General features: G+C 43.0%; 1 protein-coding gene across 1 annotated transcript in view; it reads right to left on the bottom strand.

Moving 5' to 3' along the window:
• Positions 1-4,383: 4,383 nt before the first annotated feature.
• CCNB3 (cyclin B3) overlaps positions 4,384-20,691 on the bottom strand; it is a 56,239-nt gene continuing 39,931 nt past the window's right edge. Inside the window, exons 7-10 of the mRNA XM_074391825.1 lie at positions 19,475-19,630; positions 10,608-10,757; positions 4,833-4,963; positions 4,384-4,598 (exon numbers count right to left, since the gene is read on the bottom strand). Of these exons, the coding sequence (XP_074247926.1) occupies positions 4,502-4,598; positions 4,833-4,963; positions 10,608-10,757; positions 19,475-19,630 (534 nt within the window). The 3' untranslated portion in view covers positions 4,384-4,501. The remainder of the gene's footprint in view (positions 4,599-4,832; positions 4,964-10,607; positions 10,758-19,474; positions 19,631-20,691) is intronic.

Here is a 20,691-nt window from a genome sequence, read left to right as displayed (position 1 = left end):
CACTAACAAACGGAAACACATTCCATGCTCACAGATGGGTAGAATCAATATTGTAAAAATGACCATACTGCCAAAAGCAACTTACGGATTCAACACAATTCTCATCAAAATACCACCACCATTATTTACAAGACTAGAAAATACAATCCTAAAATTCATATGGAACCAAAAAAGAGCCCGTATAGCCAAAGCAAGACTAAGCAAAAAGAACAAATCTGGAGGCATCACATTACTTGACTTCAAACCATACTATAAGGCTATAGTAACCAAGACAGCATGGTACTGGTATAAAGATAGGCACATAGACCAATGGAACAGAATAGAAAACCCAGAAATAAAGCCAAATATGTACAGCCAACTGATCTTCAACAAAATAACAAAAACATAAAGTAGGGAAAGGACATCCTATTCAACAAATGGTGCTGGGATAACTGGCAAGCCACATGTAGAAGAATAAAACTGGATCTTCATATCTCCTATTATACAAAAATCAACTCATGATGGATCAGAGACTTAAATCTAAGACCTGAAACCATAAAAATTCTAGAAGTTAACATCAGAAAAACTCTTCTAGACATTGCTTAGAAATAATAATTTATGATGAAGAACCCCAAAGCAAATACAAGAAAAATAAAAATAAATAAATGGGACCTAATTAAACTAAAAAGCTACTGTATAGCAAAAGAAATAATCAGCAGAGTAAACAGACAACCATAGAGTGGGAAAAAATATTCACAAACTACATATCTGACAAAGGACTAATATCCAGAATCTACAAGGAACTTGAACAAATCAGTAAGAAAAAAAACAACCCCATCAAAAGGTAGACAAAGGACAAGAATAGACAATTCTCCAAAGAAAATATACAAATTACTAACAAACATATGGAAAAACGTTCAACATTGCTAATTATCAGGGAAATACACATTAAAATCACAGTGAGATACCACCTTACTCCAAAAAGTGAAAAAATAGTAGACGCTGGTGTGGATGTGTTGCAAAGGCAACACCTTTACACTGCTGGTGGGAAAGTAAACTAGTACAACCACTATGGAAAACAGTATGGAGATTCCTTAAAGAACTAAAAGTAGAACTACCATTCAATCCAGTGATCCCACTACTGGGTAAACACGCAAAGGAAAAGAAGTCATTATATGAAAAAGACACCTGCACACACGTTAATAGCAGCATAATTCGCAACTACAAAAATATGAAACCAATCTAAAATGCCCACCAACCAATGAGTAGATGGAAAAATGTGGTATACATACACCATGGAATACTACTCAGCCATAAAAGGGAACAAAATAATGGCATTTACAGCAACATGGATGGAATTGGAGAACAAATGGAGACCATTTTTCTAAGTGAAGTAACTCAGGAATGGAAAACCAAATATTGTATGTTCTCACTTATAAGTGGGAGCTAAGCTATTAGGATGCAAAGCAATAAGAATGATATAATGGACTTTGGGGACCTGTGGGAAGGGTGGGAGAGGGTGAGGGATAAACAACTACATACACAGGGTACAATGTATACTGCTTGGGTGACAAGTGCACCAAAATCTCAGATTACCACTAAATAAATTATCCATGTAACAAAAACCACGTATTCCCCTAAAACTATTAAAATATAAAGAAGCCAGGCTATTTCCTTTCTCACTCTACCTCTAGCAATAGGTATGGCAGTAATTGTGTCTCCTTCCTGGCTTCAGCCTCCTTTCATCAGTCCTACCCTCGTTGGTCCTAAATGGTCACTGGTTCCAAGTTCAGCTTGATATCCCTGGCATCTGGGGCTCTGGTGACACCATCTCTTGCTATTGCCCCTCCAACCCTAAGTAAAACAGAAGCTTCATGCAGTGTGTGTGGCTCCTTAGCTCTTTTGTTCTTGAGTAACCAATTCCTTGCATTAAAGTTCCTCTGTTTGAAATAATTAGAGTAGTTCTATTTTCTAATTGAACCTTGGTACATCTCCCAAATAAAAACTCTCAGTATAAAAACCTTCAACATACCATATAAGTCTTTTTTTTTTAGCAGTCTCACCCCTCCTCACCTCTGTAGCCACTCTGTGCCCCTTCCATTACTATAGAGTTCCACCACCATTTATTAGATATTTATGCTATGTGTCCATCATTTTTCTAAGCATATCACATTATTTCACAGGCTTTCTACATTTGTTTTACTTATGAATTACTGGGCACATTTCTCTACCAGAGTGTTTTTATGACCTATATAGATGATTTTGTAGTTTATTTAAACTTTTAGAATTTTTTAGTTTTGTTTTTTAAACTGTTATGATCTTAAAGATATAGGGAGATATAAAGTTATATACATATATAAATACAATAATTTCCATTCAGTTAAGAAAACTGTTAAAAATACAAAAGGTTACAAAGAAAGCTAAATGTATAGAGAGTCATCAAAACATAAAAGCAAATTCTTTTTTCTTTCCTTGAAGCAGTGTCTTGCTTTATTGCCCAGGCTGGAGTGCAGTGGCATGATCATGGCTTACTACAACCTCTACCTCCTGGGCTCAAGATATCCTCCTGCCTCAGTCTCCTGAGTAGCTGGGACCACAGGCATGTGCCACTCTGCCTGGCTAATTTTTTAACTTTCTGTAGAGACAGGGTCTCGTTGTGTTGCCCAGGTTGGTCTCGAACTCCTGGGTTTGAGTGATCTTCCTGCCTTGACCTCCCTAAGTGTTGGGATGACAGGCATGAACCACCTCATTGGGCCAGCAAATTCCTGATAAAGTAACAGATGTACTTCTTTAACAAGTCACTAAATATTAGGTTGGTGCAAAAGTAATTGTGGTTGTTGCCATTAAAAGAATGGCAAAAACAGCAATAATTTTTGCATCCACCTTTAACAGGATCCGGTTCTAATAACTATCTTAATTTTGAAGTGGTGATGAGTGTGTGTAAAATGAATGTTGAGGCATTTGCAAAAACAACAAGAACAGGGTTGGTAAAAAGGGGGAAATAATTCAACTGGTTAATTTTTTTCACCTTGATGTAAAGCCCCAGAATTCAAAAGCAGATACAAGACATGTCCTTTTAATAAGGCTGGAGATTTGCAAGATAGCTTCCAGCCTAGTGCTTTTACCATGTTTATGCAAAGTTGGCTGTGCCAGCAGAACCAATGCCGAGCAGTTTGGACCTCTCTGGCTGTACTCCTTAGTCATCTTGTAATACAGTGGAATAGGGCAGGAGGAAACCTAGTGGTGCCTGGCCTCCAAGACAAAGCAAGTCAGGAGGAAGAATGGGAAACTGATTCAAAGGGAAGGAAAACACTGAGACATCTAACGGCTTGGCATGCTCATCCGTCTCTAACACATCAGAAAAGGTGATATAATTAAAATAGCAAGGGGAGTCTTGGGACAGAACTGAAGAGGCATTTTCCCCATAACTGCTTCCTTGATTGTCCTCTCCACCAAACATCCACCCTCCAGGACTGATATTCAAAATATTTGACAAGTGGTAACAAATGGCCACAGACCAATCAGGATAATTGCCAGCTACAATACTAGAATAGAGTCCTAGAGGTCTCCTGCTGTGGTAGACATTACTTGCTGGACTGTGGGGAGATCCTGGGGTGAGACTGAGAGACTGAGGTAGTGGCTCTTGAACAGCTGGCATAGCGGATGCTCCACTCCTCTATTAACAACTTAAGTAACTGTCCCAATACATATCACCCCAAAGGTAGGGCAGAGTGAGAAAAAAACTCAGAACCTCTTAATGCTATATGAATTCGAGACTGTGCAAGTAGTTGATGTTTGCATTCATGGGACACCTTGCTGATTTTACAGGTAGGAATTTCTTCTCTTGGCAAAAGACAAGGCCAAAAATGGTTTTAGCACATACCATTCCAAGAGAATTTTCAAATTAAGACTCTAAAAAGCTGCGTAACTGAAAGCAAGGCTACATTTAGATTAAAATCCCGATCCCCAACTTTTCACCATCTAGGAAGAAGCAAAGAAAGCAAAATACCTGAGATTGAGACCAAAGGGTATTATCCTACACTGCCAGCTGCCCAGCTCTGAACAGTGAGGCCTGCCTGTCAGGTAAGGAGCTTTCTCCTTGGACTGGGCACCACCCCCCTCACCAGAATCCTCCTTCTATAGATCCATCCATCAGTTCAGTTAGCTCAATTCCTCTTACCATGAGAAGTCTTCTAAACAGAAGAGAAAATTGGGTAATCTAGGTGCCAGGGCTCAGCGTTGACTAGGAAGAAAAAAAATTCTTGAGCTATGCATGGGGTTCCTGAACAATAAGAGGGGATGTGAACCATTTTAACAACAACCATTAATTTTTTATTCAATTTCTAGTCAAATATGACAATATTTTTTCTTTCATAAAAACGAACAACATAAATATTGATAGCATTATCAGTTAGGGAAAAGACAAACAGGGAGGAAAAATGAATAAAGGTGATCAAAAGACCAATTCAAACGTAGAATAAAGATACCCTATTAAAATGCATGCCTGGCCCTGAGGCTGCTGCTAGAGTATCGGGCCCTCAGCCACACAATCATACTTCAGAATCTTCTCCAGCTTTGACATATCCAAGGTGGGGATTTTGGTGACTTCAAAGAAGACCCTGCAAAAGGAAGAAGGGTCTGCTCAGTATAGAATAGGGCAAAGACAATCAGGCTCCATGGAACAAATGGGACACAGGACCCTTGGTTCCCTATCTTGCTTTAACCTTAGTAGAAAAGAAGGTAAAAAAATGCCTGAACCTTCTTCTCTTAAGTGAGGCTAGTCTGGGCCTAGTATTTTAAAGCTTCCCCATGAATGAACACAAACTCAACCTCAGCTGAGGCTTGGTACTTACGGGTGAGAATACTTGGTATACACAGTCTTGAGATTATAGTAAGGATTGAAAGTCAGCAGTTTGTTCAGCCGTTTGACCACAGAGTAAAGCTCAGAGATCTTGTAGTCACTGTAATACTCCAGGATGGGAACCTGGAAGAAGCAGCACGAATAGTGATTTCTAATACAGGAAGCACACCCTTCCTCCATCTCTGCTATCTCAAATCCAAGCTTCCCATACATGGTTTAAGCAGAGATGACATTCAAAACATTTCAAAGATTGACACAGTATGGGCACTGATCAATAATTATACTATGCTATCTAGAAGAATAGGTTCCAGCTACAAACTACTGGGATGGCTATATCCATATGTACCATTTAGATATTAGCTCTTGGCCAGGCATGGTAGGGATCATGCCTGTAATCTCAGCACATTAAGAGCCCGAGGCAGGAGGACTGCTTGAGTCCAGGAATTCAAGACCAGCCTGGGCAACATGGCAAAACCCTATCTCTATAAAAAATTTTAAAAATTAGCTGGGCATGGTGGTATGCACCTACAGTCTCAGCTACTTGGGAGGCTGAGGCAGGAGGATTGCTTGAGCCCAGGAGTTCGAGGCTGCAGTGAGCTATGATTGCACCACTGAACTCCAGCCTGAATAACAGAACAAGACCCTATCTCTTAAAAACATATATATTAGCCCTGGTCACAGATGTTCATATAAATAGAAATCTACCAGTCCTAAGGAACAGGACTGATTTTGTAATTTACTCACTCTCAGGTCCAGAGCTAACAGCCAGGTAAACCCCAAAACAAAGTTTAGGTCCCAACTCAAGAGCCAACATGAACTTAAGGTGGATCCTCCTCTCTAGCTCTAACAGCTATCATTCAGCAGGTTCATTTTCTCACTCAGCTAAGAATCCTTATCATGTGGCAGAAGTGGTATAGCAGTGTTTAAGAGCAGAGGTTCTGGAGGCAAAATGCTTCAGGTCAAATTTCAGTTCCCCTAACAGCTTGGCGTTGAGCCAGTTAATTAACCTCTTGGGGCCTCAGTTTCCCAATCTGCCAAATAGGGATTATTACAGTAATTCCATCATAGGATTAAGAGTGTGTGTGTGTGTGTGTGTGTGTGTGTGTGTGTGTGTGTGTCACACATAGAACAAAGTCTGGCACATAGTAAGTGCTAGAACAGAGTCTGGAACATAGTAAGTACCCAAACAATGCTAGCTAGGATTACCAAGACCTATATGTAGGATCCTGGGAACATAAGAATGAATGAGGCACCTGCCCTTGAGGAGTCTCTAGTCCAGTAGAGGAGACAGACGTGCAAACAGAGAGTTACAAAATGTGTGATAAGTGCTATAACAGAAGTGAGCATAGGATACTGGAGGAACAGAGCAGCAGGACCCATGAACTCTGTTGGGAAAGTCACAGAAAGCTTCACAGAGGAGAGCATGTCCACAATGGGTGGTGAAGGGGGGAGCTCAAAAGAGAGAGAAGGAAAGAGGATTTATAAGTCAGTGGTTTCCTAAAAAAAGTCTTACATTATTTTCCTTGAACTCCTTTTTCTCAAGTGTCTTACCTGGAAGCCCAAATATCTTACCTGGAAGTGGGCGTAGGAGCTAAGAAGCCCACAAATTTGGACACCTGTATCTTTTACATGGTCCCTGAGACACTTCTGCAGGAAAACCAGGGCTCCCCCAAATACTGTTTGAAATGACCACCACAGGTAAAGGGCAGTCATTGGCATGCTGAGTAGGGGAGTAACGCAAGGGGTAATGGAGTAGACTGGGTGTGTTAAATAAGATTAAAAGGCCCCAGTGCCACTGTGTCAGTTCAGACCCTCAGTGCTTCACATTGACTGTGTTACAATAGCCCACTCACTGGTGTTCCCATCTTCATGCTCTCTCATCTACTCTACCTTCTTTTGTATTGGTATACCAGTACTGTTTCTAAAACACACAAACAGGAGCAGGTCACTTCCTTGCCTAAAAAGCCTTCAATGCCTTAGTGTAAAGTGGTCTCTCAGCATGACATACAGGGCCTTTCATTCACAATCTGACCACAATCTACCATTCTGGTCTCATCTGTCACTATTAACATCATTAGCACCTCTCCTTTTACCATACTCTCTGCTCTATAATAGGGGATGCCTTATTGTGCCCCAAATACAACATGCTTTTTTTTTTTTTTTTTTTTTTTTTGAGATGGAGTTTTGCTCCTGTTGCCCAGGCAGGAGTGCAGTGGCACAATCTTGGCTCAGTACAACCTCTGCCTCCCAGGTTAAAGCGATTCTCCTGCCTTAGCCTCCCGAATAGCTGGGATTACAGGCATGTACCACCATGCCCAGCTAATTTTGTATTTTTAGTAGAGACGGGGTTTTGCTATGTTGAACAGTCTGGTTTTGAACTCCTGACCTCAAGTGGCCCACCCACCTTGGCCTCCCAAAGTGCTGGGATTACAGGCTTGAGCCACTGCGCCTGGCCGCTTCCGTCTTTTTTAAAATATTAATATTAAAGTAAAAATGTTAGCCGGGCACGGTGGCTCAAGCCTGTAATCCCAGCACTTTGGGAGGCCGAGGCGGGTGGATCACGAGGTCAAGAGATCAAGACCATCCTGGTCAACATGGTGAAACCCCGTCTCTATAAAATACAAAAAATTAGCTGGGCATGGTGGCACGTGCCTGTAATCCCAGCTACTCAGGAGGCTGAGGCAGGAGAATTGCCTGAACCCAGGAGGCGGAGGTTGCGGTGAGCCGAGATCGCGCCACTGCACTCCAGCCTGGGTAACAAGAGCGAAACTCCGTCTCAAAAAAATAAAAAATAAAATAAAGTAAAAATGTTATGAAAGTAAACATATACAACACCCATTTTTCTTTCATGCAAGTTTACCTGTTGTTAACATCTTACCCCGCTGTTTCTTTTTTCTTTTTTTTTTTTTTTGGTTAATATATACTTTAAGTTCTGGGATACATGTGCAGAGCATACAGGTTTGTTACATAGGTATACACATGCCATGGTGGTTTGCTGCATACATCACTCCGTCACCTACATTAGCTATTTCTCCTAATGGAATCCCTCCCCAGCCCCTCACTCCCTGACAGGTCCTGTGTGTGATGTTCCCCTTCCTGTGTCCATGTGTTCTCATTGTTCAACACCCACTTATGAGTGAGAGCATGTGATGTTTGGTTTTCTGTTCTTGTGTCGGTTTGCTGAGAATGATGGTTTCCAGATTTATCTATGTCCCTGGCAAAGGACATGAACTCATCCTTTTTTATGGCTGCATAGTATTCCATGATGTATATGAGCCACATTTTCTTTATCCAGTCTATCATTGATGGGCATTGGGGTTGGTTCCAAGTCTTTGCTATTGTGAACAGTGGTGCAATAAACATACGTGTGCATGTGTCTTTATAACAGAATGATTTATAATCCTTTGGATATATACCCAGTAATGGGATTGCTCAGTCAAATGGTATTTCTATTTCTAGATCCTTGAGGAATCGCCACACCATCTTCCACAATGGTTGAACTTACATTCCCACCAACAGTGTAAGAGCATTCCTATTTCTCCACATCCTAACTAGCATCTGTTGTCTCCTGACATTGTAATGATGAACATTCTTACTGGCATGAGATAGTATCTCACTGTGGTTTTCATTTACATTTCTCTAATGACCAGTGATGATGAGCTTTTTTTCATATGTTTTTTGGACGCATAAATCTCTTCTTTTGAGAAGTGTCTGTTCATATCCTTTGCCCACTTTTTGATGGCGTTTTTTCTTGTAAATTTGTTTAAGTTCTTTGTAGATTCTGGATATTAGCCCTTTGTCAGATGGGTAGACTGCAAAAATTTTCTCCCATTCTGTAGCTTGCCTGTTCACTTTGATGATAGTTTCCTTTGCTGTGCAGAAGCTCTTTAGTTTAATTAGATCCCATTCGTCAATTTTGGCTTTTGTTGTCATTGCTTTTGGTGTTTTAGTCATGAAGTCTTTGCCCATGCCTATGTCCTAAATGGTATTGCCTAGGTTTTCTTCTAGGGTTTTTATGGTTTTAGGTCTTACATTTAAATCTTACATCTTGAGTTAATTTTTGTATAAGGTATAAGGAAGAGTTCCAGTTTCATCTTTCTGCATATGGCTAGCCAGTTTTCCCAACACCATTTATTAAATAGGTAATCCTTTCCCCATTGCTTTTGTCAGGTTTGTCAAAGATCAGATGGTTGTAGGTGTATGGCATTATTTCTGAGGCCTCTGCTCTGTTTCATTAGTCTATATATCTGTTTTGGTGCCAGTACCATGCTGTTTTGATTAACTGTAACCTTGTAGTATAGTTTGAAGTCAGGTCACGCTCCCTTCTAATGCCTTCATGTCTTTATAATTATTGCTCCCTCTGCCTAGAATGTCTCTTCTCACAAGTTCCTACATACCCTTTAAGACCCAGCCCAAAAGTCACCTCTTCTGTGAAGCCTCCTTTATCTACAGGAAAGGCAGTATGCTAACATAGAGGATTGTGGAGCCAGACTACTGGATTTCAGATTCAGGCTGATATTTAGCTGATACGCACTGGTTTAGTCACCAAGTGTGAAAACCCTGAAATATTTCTCTTAGCTGGCACACAGTTTGCTGCCCTGAACCCATCAGCTGTTGCCCTAAGGGTCCACTGGATTTCCATGGGATCCAAGGGTCAAAGCCTGCTTTAGCATGGGGCCTCCAGGTCCTTAGCTCCAGAGCTGTGGCCATTCCCATCCTGATTATGCAATTGGTTTAGATTGTGAACACCACTCCTAATTTCCAAAGCCTAGCTCCACCTCTCATCAGCTATATAAACATGGGAGTTATTTCTTATCTGCAAAACAGGGATAACAGTACTATCGTGTGGGGTTGTTATGGAGATTAAATGAGTTAATACACAAAGTGCTTAGATCACTGTCTAAGCACTCATTAAATGCCAGCTATGAGTATTATTTATTCTTTTTCATCATCACTGTCATCTATTGAATGCTTTCTCTGTTTCAGGAAATTTCAGAATGGCTTGTCCAAGTTCACGTAACTACTTTATGTGGTTCTTTCTCAGCACACACAGGTTCTTCCCTCAGTGGCTTCAGGATTTTTAGGTAGGAGGAGCTCAGGAGTGGTTAGGCAGAGGGGCTGCATTTGCAAGCATACTTCTGCTGCTTGGATTGCATATTATACATACCATGAGTAAGAATGCAAAATTCTCTAAAGCTGCTTTTACCCTCAACTTTTCATAAAATCAAGAAAGCATCAAATATGAGTTTTATCTGTATTAGAGCTGGAGGCTTTGAAGGCTTCTTCAGAGGAGAACACTAAAGTCATGCCCCTGAGTGCCACGTTTATACTCACAGCCAGTTGCTTTCACTACTCTTCTCTGGCTCAGCGCTTTTCAAACCCTATTCCGACAAGCTCCCTCAGGAGTCAGCCTTGCTGAGGGGTTGCAAGAGGCAAGAGGGGAACAGGGCCGGGGATAAGAAGTAGGGTCACACTACCCTCTGCGACAACCAGAGTACCTTCACAGTAGTCTGGTATGTAATATAGGGCTTTCAGGTGAGCTTTCTTTGGAACAAAGGGTACTTTGATTATGAAAAATGACATAATTCAAAACTATTGCTGTAGAAACCTTTGCCCCAAGTTGTCCAGGTGTTAGAGTTCATAATTGTGAGTACATGGCAGGTTTGTCCCCAAGAGTTTCCCGTGGCCCTAATTTACACCTTCCCCCTGAGCTGACCTTTTGCTTTTTAAATCTCTACCCCCATACTCCTCTCTCACAAGTGTTTACCCAGTATCCGAGATGTCTCATGTAGAGGGCCAGGAGCAAGGAGGCAGTAGCTAGCTTGGAAGCTTTCTCCTGGACATAGTCGTATTCCTGTAGACTCAACTCACAGATGTAGCGGGACAAGGTCAGTGTCTTCATACTGGTGTGGATACGCTAAAGGAAATGAGAAGACTGGCTCAGAAATCAATTCAGAAAACTGGCACCAAGCAGAGGACTACCTCTCCAGTATCTCATCCCAAGCCTCAGTGGCCCTCTGTTTGAGTAATGCAACCATAACTCACCTCATCTTCCCTACCCACAAAAGCAGACTCCTTAGTGGGGATTCTGAAATGGTTTGTGGGATTTGCCACCTTTAGGATTTTAATCAAATTATCAACTGTGTGTATGGTACTGGCCCACATCCCCCCTTGCTATACAGGTCATCCTTTAAAAAGCCAAAGTCCTCCCACCATGACTCTGTACCTGGTCCTTCCTATGAAGTGTTCCATAATTCAAAACAACCTTTTCTTGTTTAAACTTATTTTTTAAAAGTATAAACTATCACACACACAAAGAGAAAAGTACATGACACACATTTGCACAATACAATGAATTATAAAGGGACCTCCCTTGTAACCAGTACTCAGGCAAAGAATAAGCATATTGCCAGCATACCCTCAAAGCTTTCCACATGTCCCTCCCTGTGGGGAACATTCCCGTGTGAGACCCCTAAAAGGCGTGAGTCTCACTATACGGTGAGTTTGATCCCAAACACAGTTTCCTACTGGAGGCAGTCAAGCTATCCGGAAATATAGGAACTCAAAGATGAATGATCAGTTTCTAATATCAGCCACAATATCGTTTGGGCCTAAAATTATGCGTTGCTGCTAGACCGAGTGACCCCCTACCGGCAACCAGTTCCTGCTTTTAACCTTTTTATGACTTTAAGAATAATCCTTAAACCTTACTTACCAGACTGCCTTGTACCCTAGATAATGGTTTAACTGTCGACATTTGCAAAGCAAATGCCACCATAAGGGATGGCTTTGATTCCTGACTCAGAGATTCCTGAATGGGGAAGTTGAGTTAAGTTGAGTCAGGAGTAGACAAAGGAGAATCCGATTAAAAGATACTCTGATGAGCAAAACCAAAAAACCTTTTCACATCTCAGTTCTAAAACAAGGTCAAACCAGAGATACCTGCAGCCAGGAGGAATAATGTTTGTATGTAAACAAGCTTTGTGAATAATGTTTGGATGTAAACAAGCTTTGTGAATAATGTTTGGATGCAAGCTTTGTGATTACAGGAAATTCTGTTACTTTTTACAACTGCTGATTGCATATCTGACTTCTCTATTGTATAGGCCATGTGAGACATACATTTTTTTTTTTTTTTTTTTTGAGACGGAGTTTCGCTCTTGTTACCCAGGCTGGAGTGCAATGGCGCAATCTCGGCTCACCGCAACCTCCGTCTCCTGGGGTCAGGCAATTCTCCTGCCTCAGCCTCCTGAGTAGCTGGGATTACAGGCACGCGCCACCATGCCCAGCTAATTTTTTGTATTTTTAGTAGAGACGGGGTTTCACCATGTTGACCAGGATGGTCTTGATCTCTTGACCTCGTGATCCACCCGCCTCGGCCTCCCAAAGTGCTGGGATTACAGGCGTGAGCCACCGTGCCTGGCCATTTGCATTCCTCTTGCTATGACGTAAACCAGAGCCAAGAAAGTGTATTTATTCCTGGCCTTTGAAAAATAAAATTTGCTGTTTAGGCACAGCCTATCAGCCCTCCAGATGCCTCGCTTTCTCTCTCTGTGTCTTTATTAATTTTCCAGGCGCACTCCCTCTTCCAGGTATTGGGACCCTCTTGCAGGTCGAGAGACCCCCGGGCAGACGTGCCTACCCGTCCCGGATGGTCCACGAGATCTGGCGACCACGACACGGGGCCTGGACACGAGGGATTACAGTGACGCACATCAGTTAAGTAGTGAGGCTGCAGCAGTAAGTTTTTGAGTTGTTTTCTTAATCGTGTATATACAAGTGTTGATTTTCAAGTTTTCAGTCTGGAGTAAAACATGGGGCATTTAGAGTCTAAGGAATGTAAGTTGTTTATACGTTTTATGATGAAGACTAGAGGTCGTGATGTAAAGTTTAGTCATGTACAGAAATTTTTGCAAGTTGTTCGTGAATTGTGTTCCTGGATCCCTGAAGGTGAAAGTTTGGATAAAAAAGCTTGGGGACTTAATGGAGAAAAGATTAATCAATTTTGCTTTCAAGGTAATAATCTACCTCAAACTGTTGTATTGACTGCTGTTTGGAGAAAGCTTTGTGAATGTGTTTGTCCTGTTTCTCTCTTAGAAAATTTGACCACAGAAGCTTTGCCTCCGCATGATTGGGGCGGGGGTACTCGCAGCGGGGCCAAAGGCCCAGAAACTGCTAGCTCAGTTTTAAACTGAAATTTTTTTTTTTTTTCCTTTCTCTGCTGACTGCAAGCCCCACCCGCTCAGATCTCAGGCAAGCTACACTACCTCAGGTGGCCAAATTTGCATCCAAAATACAATTTAAGAAAAGCTTTCTAACTTTTTGTAAAGCAAGTGACTTGTTAGCTCAGTCATTAAAGTGTGAGGCCTGCAACTGCAAGGTTGTTGGTTCAAGTCCTCAGTAAATCTGGTTCTTCAGAAAAATTAAAGTTATGGTTTGGGCACCTCGTGGAATATTTACTCTAACTCCTGATAAGCCTATAGCGCAGCTTCTTGTACCTGTGAATACCTCTATAGGTGATCCCCTTTCCACTGAGACTTGAGGTTGCTCCGCTTTTGGATCCTCAAATCACGCTTATTGGGTGCAGTCTATTACTGACTCGCCCTGAATTGACTATATGGATTGCTAGCAAGCCTTTTAAGGGTCTGCTAGATACTAGAGTTGATATTTTTGTTTTTTCATCTAATCACTGGCCTTTACAGTGGCCTTCCTCCCCTTCTATGACTTCTTTACAAGGAATTGGAATGAGTAATAATCCTGAACAATCTACTAATTTATTAAAGTGGACTGATGCTTAGGGACATGAGGGATATTTTCGTCCTTATATCCTTCCAGGACTCCTGTTTAATTTGTGGGGTCGAGATGTTTTAGAAGCGATGGAAGCAAAACTTACTACTGGAAATTTTGCTTGGCAGATTTTATGAAAAGACAAGATTATCAAGAAGGAAAAGGCTTAGGTAAAAATTTACAGGGAGTACCGGAGCCTATTTCTCCTTCTCCAAAATATGACAAACGAGGTTTAGGGTATTTTTCCTAAGGGCCACTGATTCTCTCGATGCCCATGCTGATCCTATTTGCTGGAAGTCTGATTCCCCAGTTTGCCACTCAAGAGTTGGTTCAGGAACAGCTTGATGCGGGTCATATTCGGCCTACCAACAGTCCCTGGAATTCTCCTATTTTTGCCATTAAAAAACGCTCTGGTAAATGGAGACTATTACAGGACTTAAGGAAAGTTAATGAAACCATGGAAATTATGGGGCCCCTACAACCAGGCTTGCCCTCTCCTGTTGTGCCGCAGGAGTGGCATCTTATAGTTATTGATTTAAAAGACTGCTTTTTCACCATCCCTTTGGCTCTGGCTGATTGCAAACATTTTGCCTTTAGCGTTCCATCTACCAATTTTGAGAGGCCTTATGATAGATATGAATGGTTCGTTCTCCCACAGGGAATGGCAAATAGTCCTACTTTATATCAATCCTATGTTGCCAAGGCCATTTACCCAGTATGTCAGGACTTTCCTGATGCTCTGCTATTGCATTATATGGATGATTTGTTGCTGGCTGCCCCTTCGCAGTCTCTTTTATTTCAGGCATATGAACTCCTAAAATATTGTCTTAATAGAGCTAATCTTATCATTGCTCCAGACAAGGTTCAAACTGTTACTCCTTACCATTATCTTGGAAGACTCATTGAGTCTAACCAGGTCTCCTTTAAAACTCCACTTTTGTCCACAGGTAATCTTAAGACTTTACATGATTTCCAAAAGTTTTTGGGTGATATTAACTGGATTCGCCCTAGTTTAAAAGGTCAACTTAAGCCCCTCTTTGATATGTTAAAGGGCCCTTCCAAACCAACCTCTCCTAGATCGTTATCGGATCCTGCTAAACAGGCTCTGCAACTTGTTCATGACGCCCTCCGTCAACAAAAATTGACCAGAATTAAAGACAATATGTCATGGTGTTACTGCATTCTTCGCACTGCTTATACCCCTACTGGAGTTTTTTGGCAAGAAGGGATTTTGGAATGGATCCATCTTCCAGCAAGTCGTGGTAAAGTTCTTTCCCCTTACTTTGACCTGGTGGCTACGTTGGTTGCTAAGGGCAGGCAACGTGCCTTAACTTTGTTTGGCACTGACCCTTTGAAAATTGTTGTCCCATATACTAATGCCCAACAGCAGTGGCTGTGGCAGTTTTCTGACTCTTGGCAAATTGCTTTTGCAGGTTTTTCAGGACAAATTTTGTGTCATTATCCTGCTGATAAACTACTACAATTTTATTCACAATGCTCTCTTATCTTTCCACAGACCGGTGTTAAATCGCCCTTGCCTTCTGCTTCTTTAGCCTTTACTGATGGTTCCTCTTCTGGGATTGCAGCTGGAACGGTCAACAAACAGCCGTTTTCCTTCCAGACAAATGAACATTCGGCACAGCGTGTGGAGTTACTGGCAGTCCAGTATGTTTTAGAAAATTGGGATACGCCCTTAAATATCTATTCTGACAGTCAGTATGTGGTTAATTTGATACAAAATTTAGAAACTGCTCCTCTTTCCTTTTCAGACTCCTCTCCTCCTTCTTCCCTTGCAGCAAGCAGTACAAAAACGTTTTTACCCTTTCTTTATAGGACATATCAGGACTCACTCTACCCTGCCTGGCCCCCTGACTGAGGGTAATTTGTTTGCTGATCAACTTACTCAACATGTTTTCCCTGTTTTATCTCCTATCCAACAGGCCGAGGCTTCTCATGCGCTGCATCACCAAAGTGCGCGCAGCCTTCCTTTGCAATTTAAGATAACCAGAGCAGGCTCGACAAATTATTAAAACCTGTACCTGTACGGCTTGCTTGCCTCACCTGCCTGTTACCCAACACCACAGGGTTAATCCTCGGGGCTTGCAAGCGGGCCATATTTATCAAATGGATGTCACTCATTTTGCACCCTTTGGTAAATTACAATATGTACATGTTACCATTGACACCTGTTCTCATTTTGTTGTGGCCTCTGCTCATACAGGTGAAGCTGTGAAGGATGTTATTTCTCACTGTTTACAAGTTTTCTCTATTATAGGACCCCCCAAGATTTTAAAGACTGATAATGGCCCTGCCTATACCAGCAAAGGTTTTGCTAACTTTTGTTCTCAGTTTCAGATTTGTCATCGCACTGGCATTCCTTTTAATCCTCAGGGTCAGGGCGTTGTGGAACGCTCCCACGCTGTCCTCAAAACTTTACTACACAAACTCAAACAGGGTAGTACCCTTCACTTTATTCATAAGACGCCCCACAACTGGTTGCATCATGCCTTATATGTCCTAAATTTCTTAACTTTGGATGCCAATGGCTTCTCCGCCGCCGACCGTTTCTGGCACCCTCAGGATAAGGCTACAGCTGAGGTCTTGTGGAAAGATCCTTTAGCTAACCAATGGCATGGACCAGATCCAGTCCTCATCTGGGGACGAGGACATGTTTGTGTTTTTCCCAGGTCTGCTGCCTCGCCAATTTGGGTACCTGAACGTCTCGTCAAGCATGGACCAGTTCAACAGCAGAGCAAACGCCCTAATACCTCGATTTCGTCGCCTGACACTGACACCGCCACCCCACCGGAGACGCCGCCCCCTGCGACGGGCACAACAAATCTGCACACCGTTCCATGGCAGTGCCCTGCCGACCTGGTCTCAACTTCGCTGTCTGACTGCTGAAGCGACCCAGCTTGTTTTTGAACAAGGACACTCCCGTTCCCCTGCAGTCATGTTTATTGCCAAGATGGCCATATTGTCCTGCCAGGTTTCCCCCTCCCATGCTCACTCTGCTGATTCTTCTCAAATCCTTTGGACTTATGTCCCTGACCCTCCTATCCTCCGTCCTGTTACCTGGACTGACCCTGCTTTTCCTGTTTATTTGAATGATACTTCTCTTTTTGGCTTCCCTTCCTCCACTCATATTACCCCTCAAACTGCCAATTACTCCTATTTTGCCCAAGCTGCTTCTCCCCCTGTGTTTTTATGCGTCGAAAATATGGGACCAACTCGCTCTCAACTATTCTCCCCTCTACCAATGGTCCCTTTTGCTTTGAATTAGGAATGAAGCATCTCACCACATTTGAAGGCCCTTCTGCCCTCCTTAAGGGCGAAACCTCTTTCTATGCTAGGGACTGGCTTCTCACCTATCTTGGTATCAAAGAATCGTGGAATTCTTCCTCTCCTGATTTCCCATCTATTCCTCGCTCTCGCTGCCATGTTGTTAACTCCTCTCTTGACCCCTCTCCCCCCTGGAAACTCTGCTACCCTAAACAACTCACTGCCCTTACCTATACCCTTTCTACTGGTTTCCCTCTTTATGATTGGTCTCTCCCCGCGCCGCTCTCCACCTCCTTTGATCGGTACCAGTCCCCTGGCGGCTAGGCCACTCCTATTTTTTTCTACCTCCTCTGGCCGCACCTACACGTCTCTCTGGCGTCTTTTTACTGCTCTTACCCCTAGTTATTGGCAGGCCGGTACCCGCAGTGTTTCTTACCCCTCTCGCTCCCAACATTATGTCCAAGCCTGTGTTGCTTCTCCTTATGCCTTACTCTATAGTCATGTTAACATTTCCGTCTCTTCTGGTCACTACCGTATTTCTTGCCCTTCTTGCACTCTTACCAACTGCATTGATTCCTCTATTTTTCCTACCCATACTATTCTCGTCGTTCATCAATCCCCTTATGTTATGCTTCCTGTTAATGTTTCTGGCCCCTGGTATGATGAATATAGCCTGCAAATTTTACATGACATCCGCGATTTAATTGTCCGCCCCAAACGTTTTCTGAGTATTCTTATTGCTAGTATTTTGACTATTGTTAGTATTGTGGCCACGGCTGCCACAGCAGCTGTAAAGTTTAGCTCACAGTATTCAAGCTGCCACATATGTTAACCATCTAGCCCACAATGTTTCTGTTTCTTTGGGTACTCAAATTGATATTGATTCTCAATTGGAGGCTAAGCTTAATGCTTTAGAACAAACTGTTACTGTTTTGGTTGACAAGGTTCATAATCTTCAGTCTCGTCTCTGTTTCCCTTGTCATGCTGATTATAATTCCATTTGTGTTACTAGTGCCCCTTATAATGACTCAGAATGGGACTGGCCTCTGGTCCGTGCCCATCTACAAGGCATTTGGAGTCACAACAATCTGTCTTTGGACATTTTTCGCTTACAGCGTCAAATCCATGCTATTGACTTTTCTCGCAAACAGCTGCCGCAGGATGCCACTATTGCCCGCGACATTGTAAACACGTTGTCCTCTTGGACTCGTGGTTTTCATTTACCTTCCCTTTCTCCCTTAATTGGCATTGGAGGTTTTCTCCTTGTACTCATCATTCTCTTGCCGTTCCTCTTCCGCCTTGTGTTCTCCTCCCTCCAGCACCTTCAGCTCAAACTTTTTGAGCTGCATTTAAAAACAAAAAAAGAGGGAATTGTGGGGAACATTCCCGTGTGAGACCCCTAAAAGGCGTGAGTCTCACTATACGGTGAGTTTGATCCCAAACACAGTTTCCGACTGGAGGCAGTCGAGCTATCCGGAAATATAGGAACTGAAAGATGAATGATCAGTTTCTAATATCAACCACAATATCGTTTGGGTCTAAAATTATGCATTGCTGCTAGACCGAGTGACCCCCTACCGAGTGACCCCCTACCGGCAACCAGTTCCTGCTTTTAACCTTTTTATGACTTTAAGAATAATCCTTAAACCTTACTTACCAGACTGCCTTGTACCCTAGATAATGGTTTAACTGTCGACATTTGCAAAGCAAATGCCACCATAAGGGATGGCTTTGATTCCTGACTCAGAGATTCCTGAATGGGGAAGTTAAGTTGAGTCAGGAGTAGACAAAGGAGAATGGATTAAAAGATATTCTGATGAGCAAAACCAAAAAACCTTTTCACATCTCAGTTCTAAAACAAGGTCAAACCAGAGATACCTGCAGCCAGGAGGAATAATGTTTGTATGTAAACAAGCTTTGTGAATAATGTTTGGATGTAAACAAGCTTTGTGAATAATGTTTGGATGCAAGCTTTGTGATTACAGGAAATTCTGTTACTTTTTACAACCGCTGATTGCATATCTGACTTCTCTATTGTATAGGCCATGTGAGGCATACATTTGCATTCCTCTTGCTATGACGTAAACCAGAGCCAAGAAAGTGTATTTATTCCTGGCCTTTGAAAAATAAAATTTGCTGTTTAGGCACAGCCTATCAGCCCTCCAGACGCCTCGCTTTCTCTCTCTCTGTCTTTATTAATTTTCCAGGCGCACTCCCTCTTCCAGGTATTGGGACCCTCTTGCAGGTCGAGAGACCCCCGGGCAGACGTGCCTACCCGTCTCGGACGGTCCATGACACCTCCCTGATCAAAGAAACGTTTCCCCTCCCCAACTCTGTCCTCACCTCAAAACCTTATAGGCACGCTGTGGCAATCTGCAACTCACGCCTGCCCACCTCCCACTGTTTCATAAAGATTACCAACCTTTAACCTAGGAGGTTGGATAGAAGGAGAAAACTCCCTGCCTCCTGTTGTCCCTTTCCCCTTCACACCACTCAGGCAGCCACTCAGTATAGAGGAAACTAACTCAGCAGCAGGAGCATGAAGATGTGTCTCTTCTCTCTTACCTTAGCATATCTGCGCAGAAAATGATAGGCAACGGGAATGTTGATGTCAAATTTGAGGACCTGCAGGATGTGCATTTCCATCTTGAGCATCTCATCTCGCTGATAATTATCATCACAGATGTATACGAAGTCATCCACACAAGGTGCGTTGGGCTCCTATGGGTGGAGAGGAGAGGAGGTGACAACCAGACAGACAGCCCTGTCCTTTCTGCTTAGAGGTAAAAGTCACAGGGGAGAAGGGTGAAGGATGGGAAGCAATCACATTTCCTGGCATAAATCTTCAGGATAGCTCTGAGAGCCAGCTTCTGGTTGATGTGAGTGGCTCATCAGAAAAACTAAACCAAAGAAATGACAGGAGAGGCCTGCCCCAAAACTGTACCACCACCACCAAATAGAGGATAGGGCCTCCTAGGGGTGGATTCTTACAGTGCCAGAAGCAACATAATGGGACACAGGGCCTAGGAGCAGCAATCTGCCCTCTGAGAATCATGAATGGGAAATCTGAGGCCTACTCTGGAGGGAGGGACAGAAGGAAGCCACAGAAAGAGGAGCTAGAGATAGAAAATATGCCTGTGTTTTGTGTCCTAGTCTAAGGAATGAGTAAGAATGTTTGCAGAGGGCAATAGTGAGAGAGTGGGGGAGGCAGACAGGCGCAGAGGGAGCCTAAGCAGAGACAAAGGTCTGCAGTGGGTAGAGGGTGGGGAGGTGCTCAGAGGTCAGACAAGGAAGGGCCAGGCCAGGCTGAGGGTGAGAAGAACCTCTGTCTGGGGAGCACCTTCCAGTGCTCTGCCCTCTGGAGGTCAAACATTGGTTTGGAGAGACAATGAGGACACAGGAAGGCCCCTAACTCTTCTTCCTACCTGCAGCTTACAGCCCACTGCAGCCTTCTTCCCTCACCTTTCCCCTCTCAATTTTCAGATCACAGAGAGGACCAACTCTCTGGTTTGGCAGACAAGGAAACCAAGGCTCAGAAAAAAGTGATGTGCTCAGGTTCACACAGTAAGCTGGTGGCAACACCAGGGCAGGAACCTCTGTCTTCCACTGCTCTGGGCAATGGCTACTGTCTCCTGTCTCTCCTTATGCCATCTCCACATCTCCCCTAAACAAAAGGTTTTCTGTACTACTTAATCCTGTGAGAGGAAGACACCCCTCCTCCATAGGACTTGGTAGGGGCCCTCTGTCCTGGCCAACAGAGGAGGGGTGCTCCAAGTCCCAGA

This window comes from Saimiri boliviensis, chromosome X (assembly GCF_048565385.1).
Source record: "Saimiri boliviensis isolate mSaiBol1 chromosome X, mSaiBol1.pri, whole genome shotgun sequence".
In the NCBI taxonomy this organism is placed as follows: domain Eukaryota; kingdom Metazoa; phylum Chordata; class Mammalia; order Primates; family Cebidae; genus Saimiri; species Saimiri boliviensis.
This window is presented reverse-complemented; position numbering and strand designations above follow the sequence as displayed.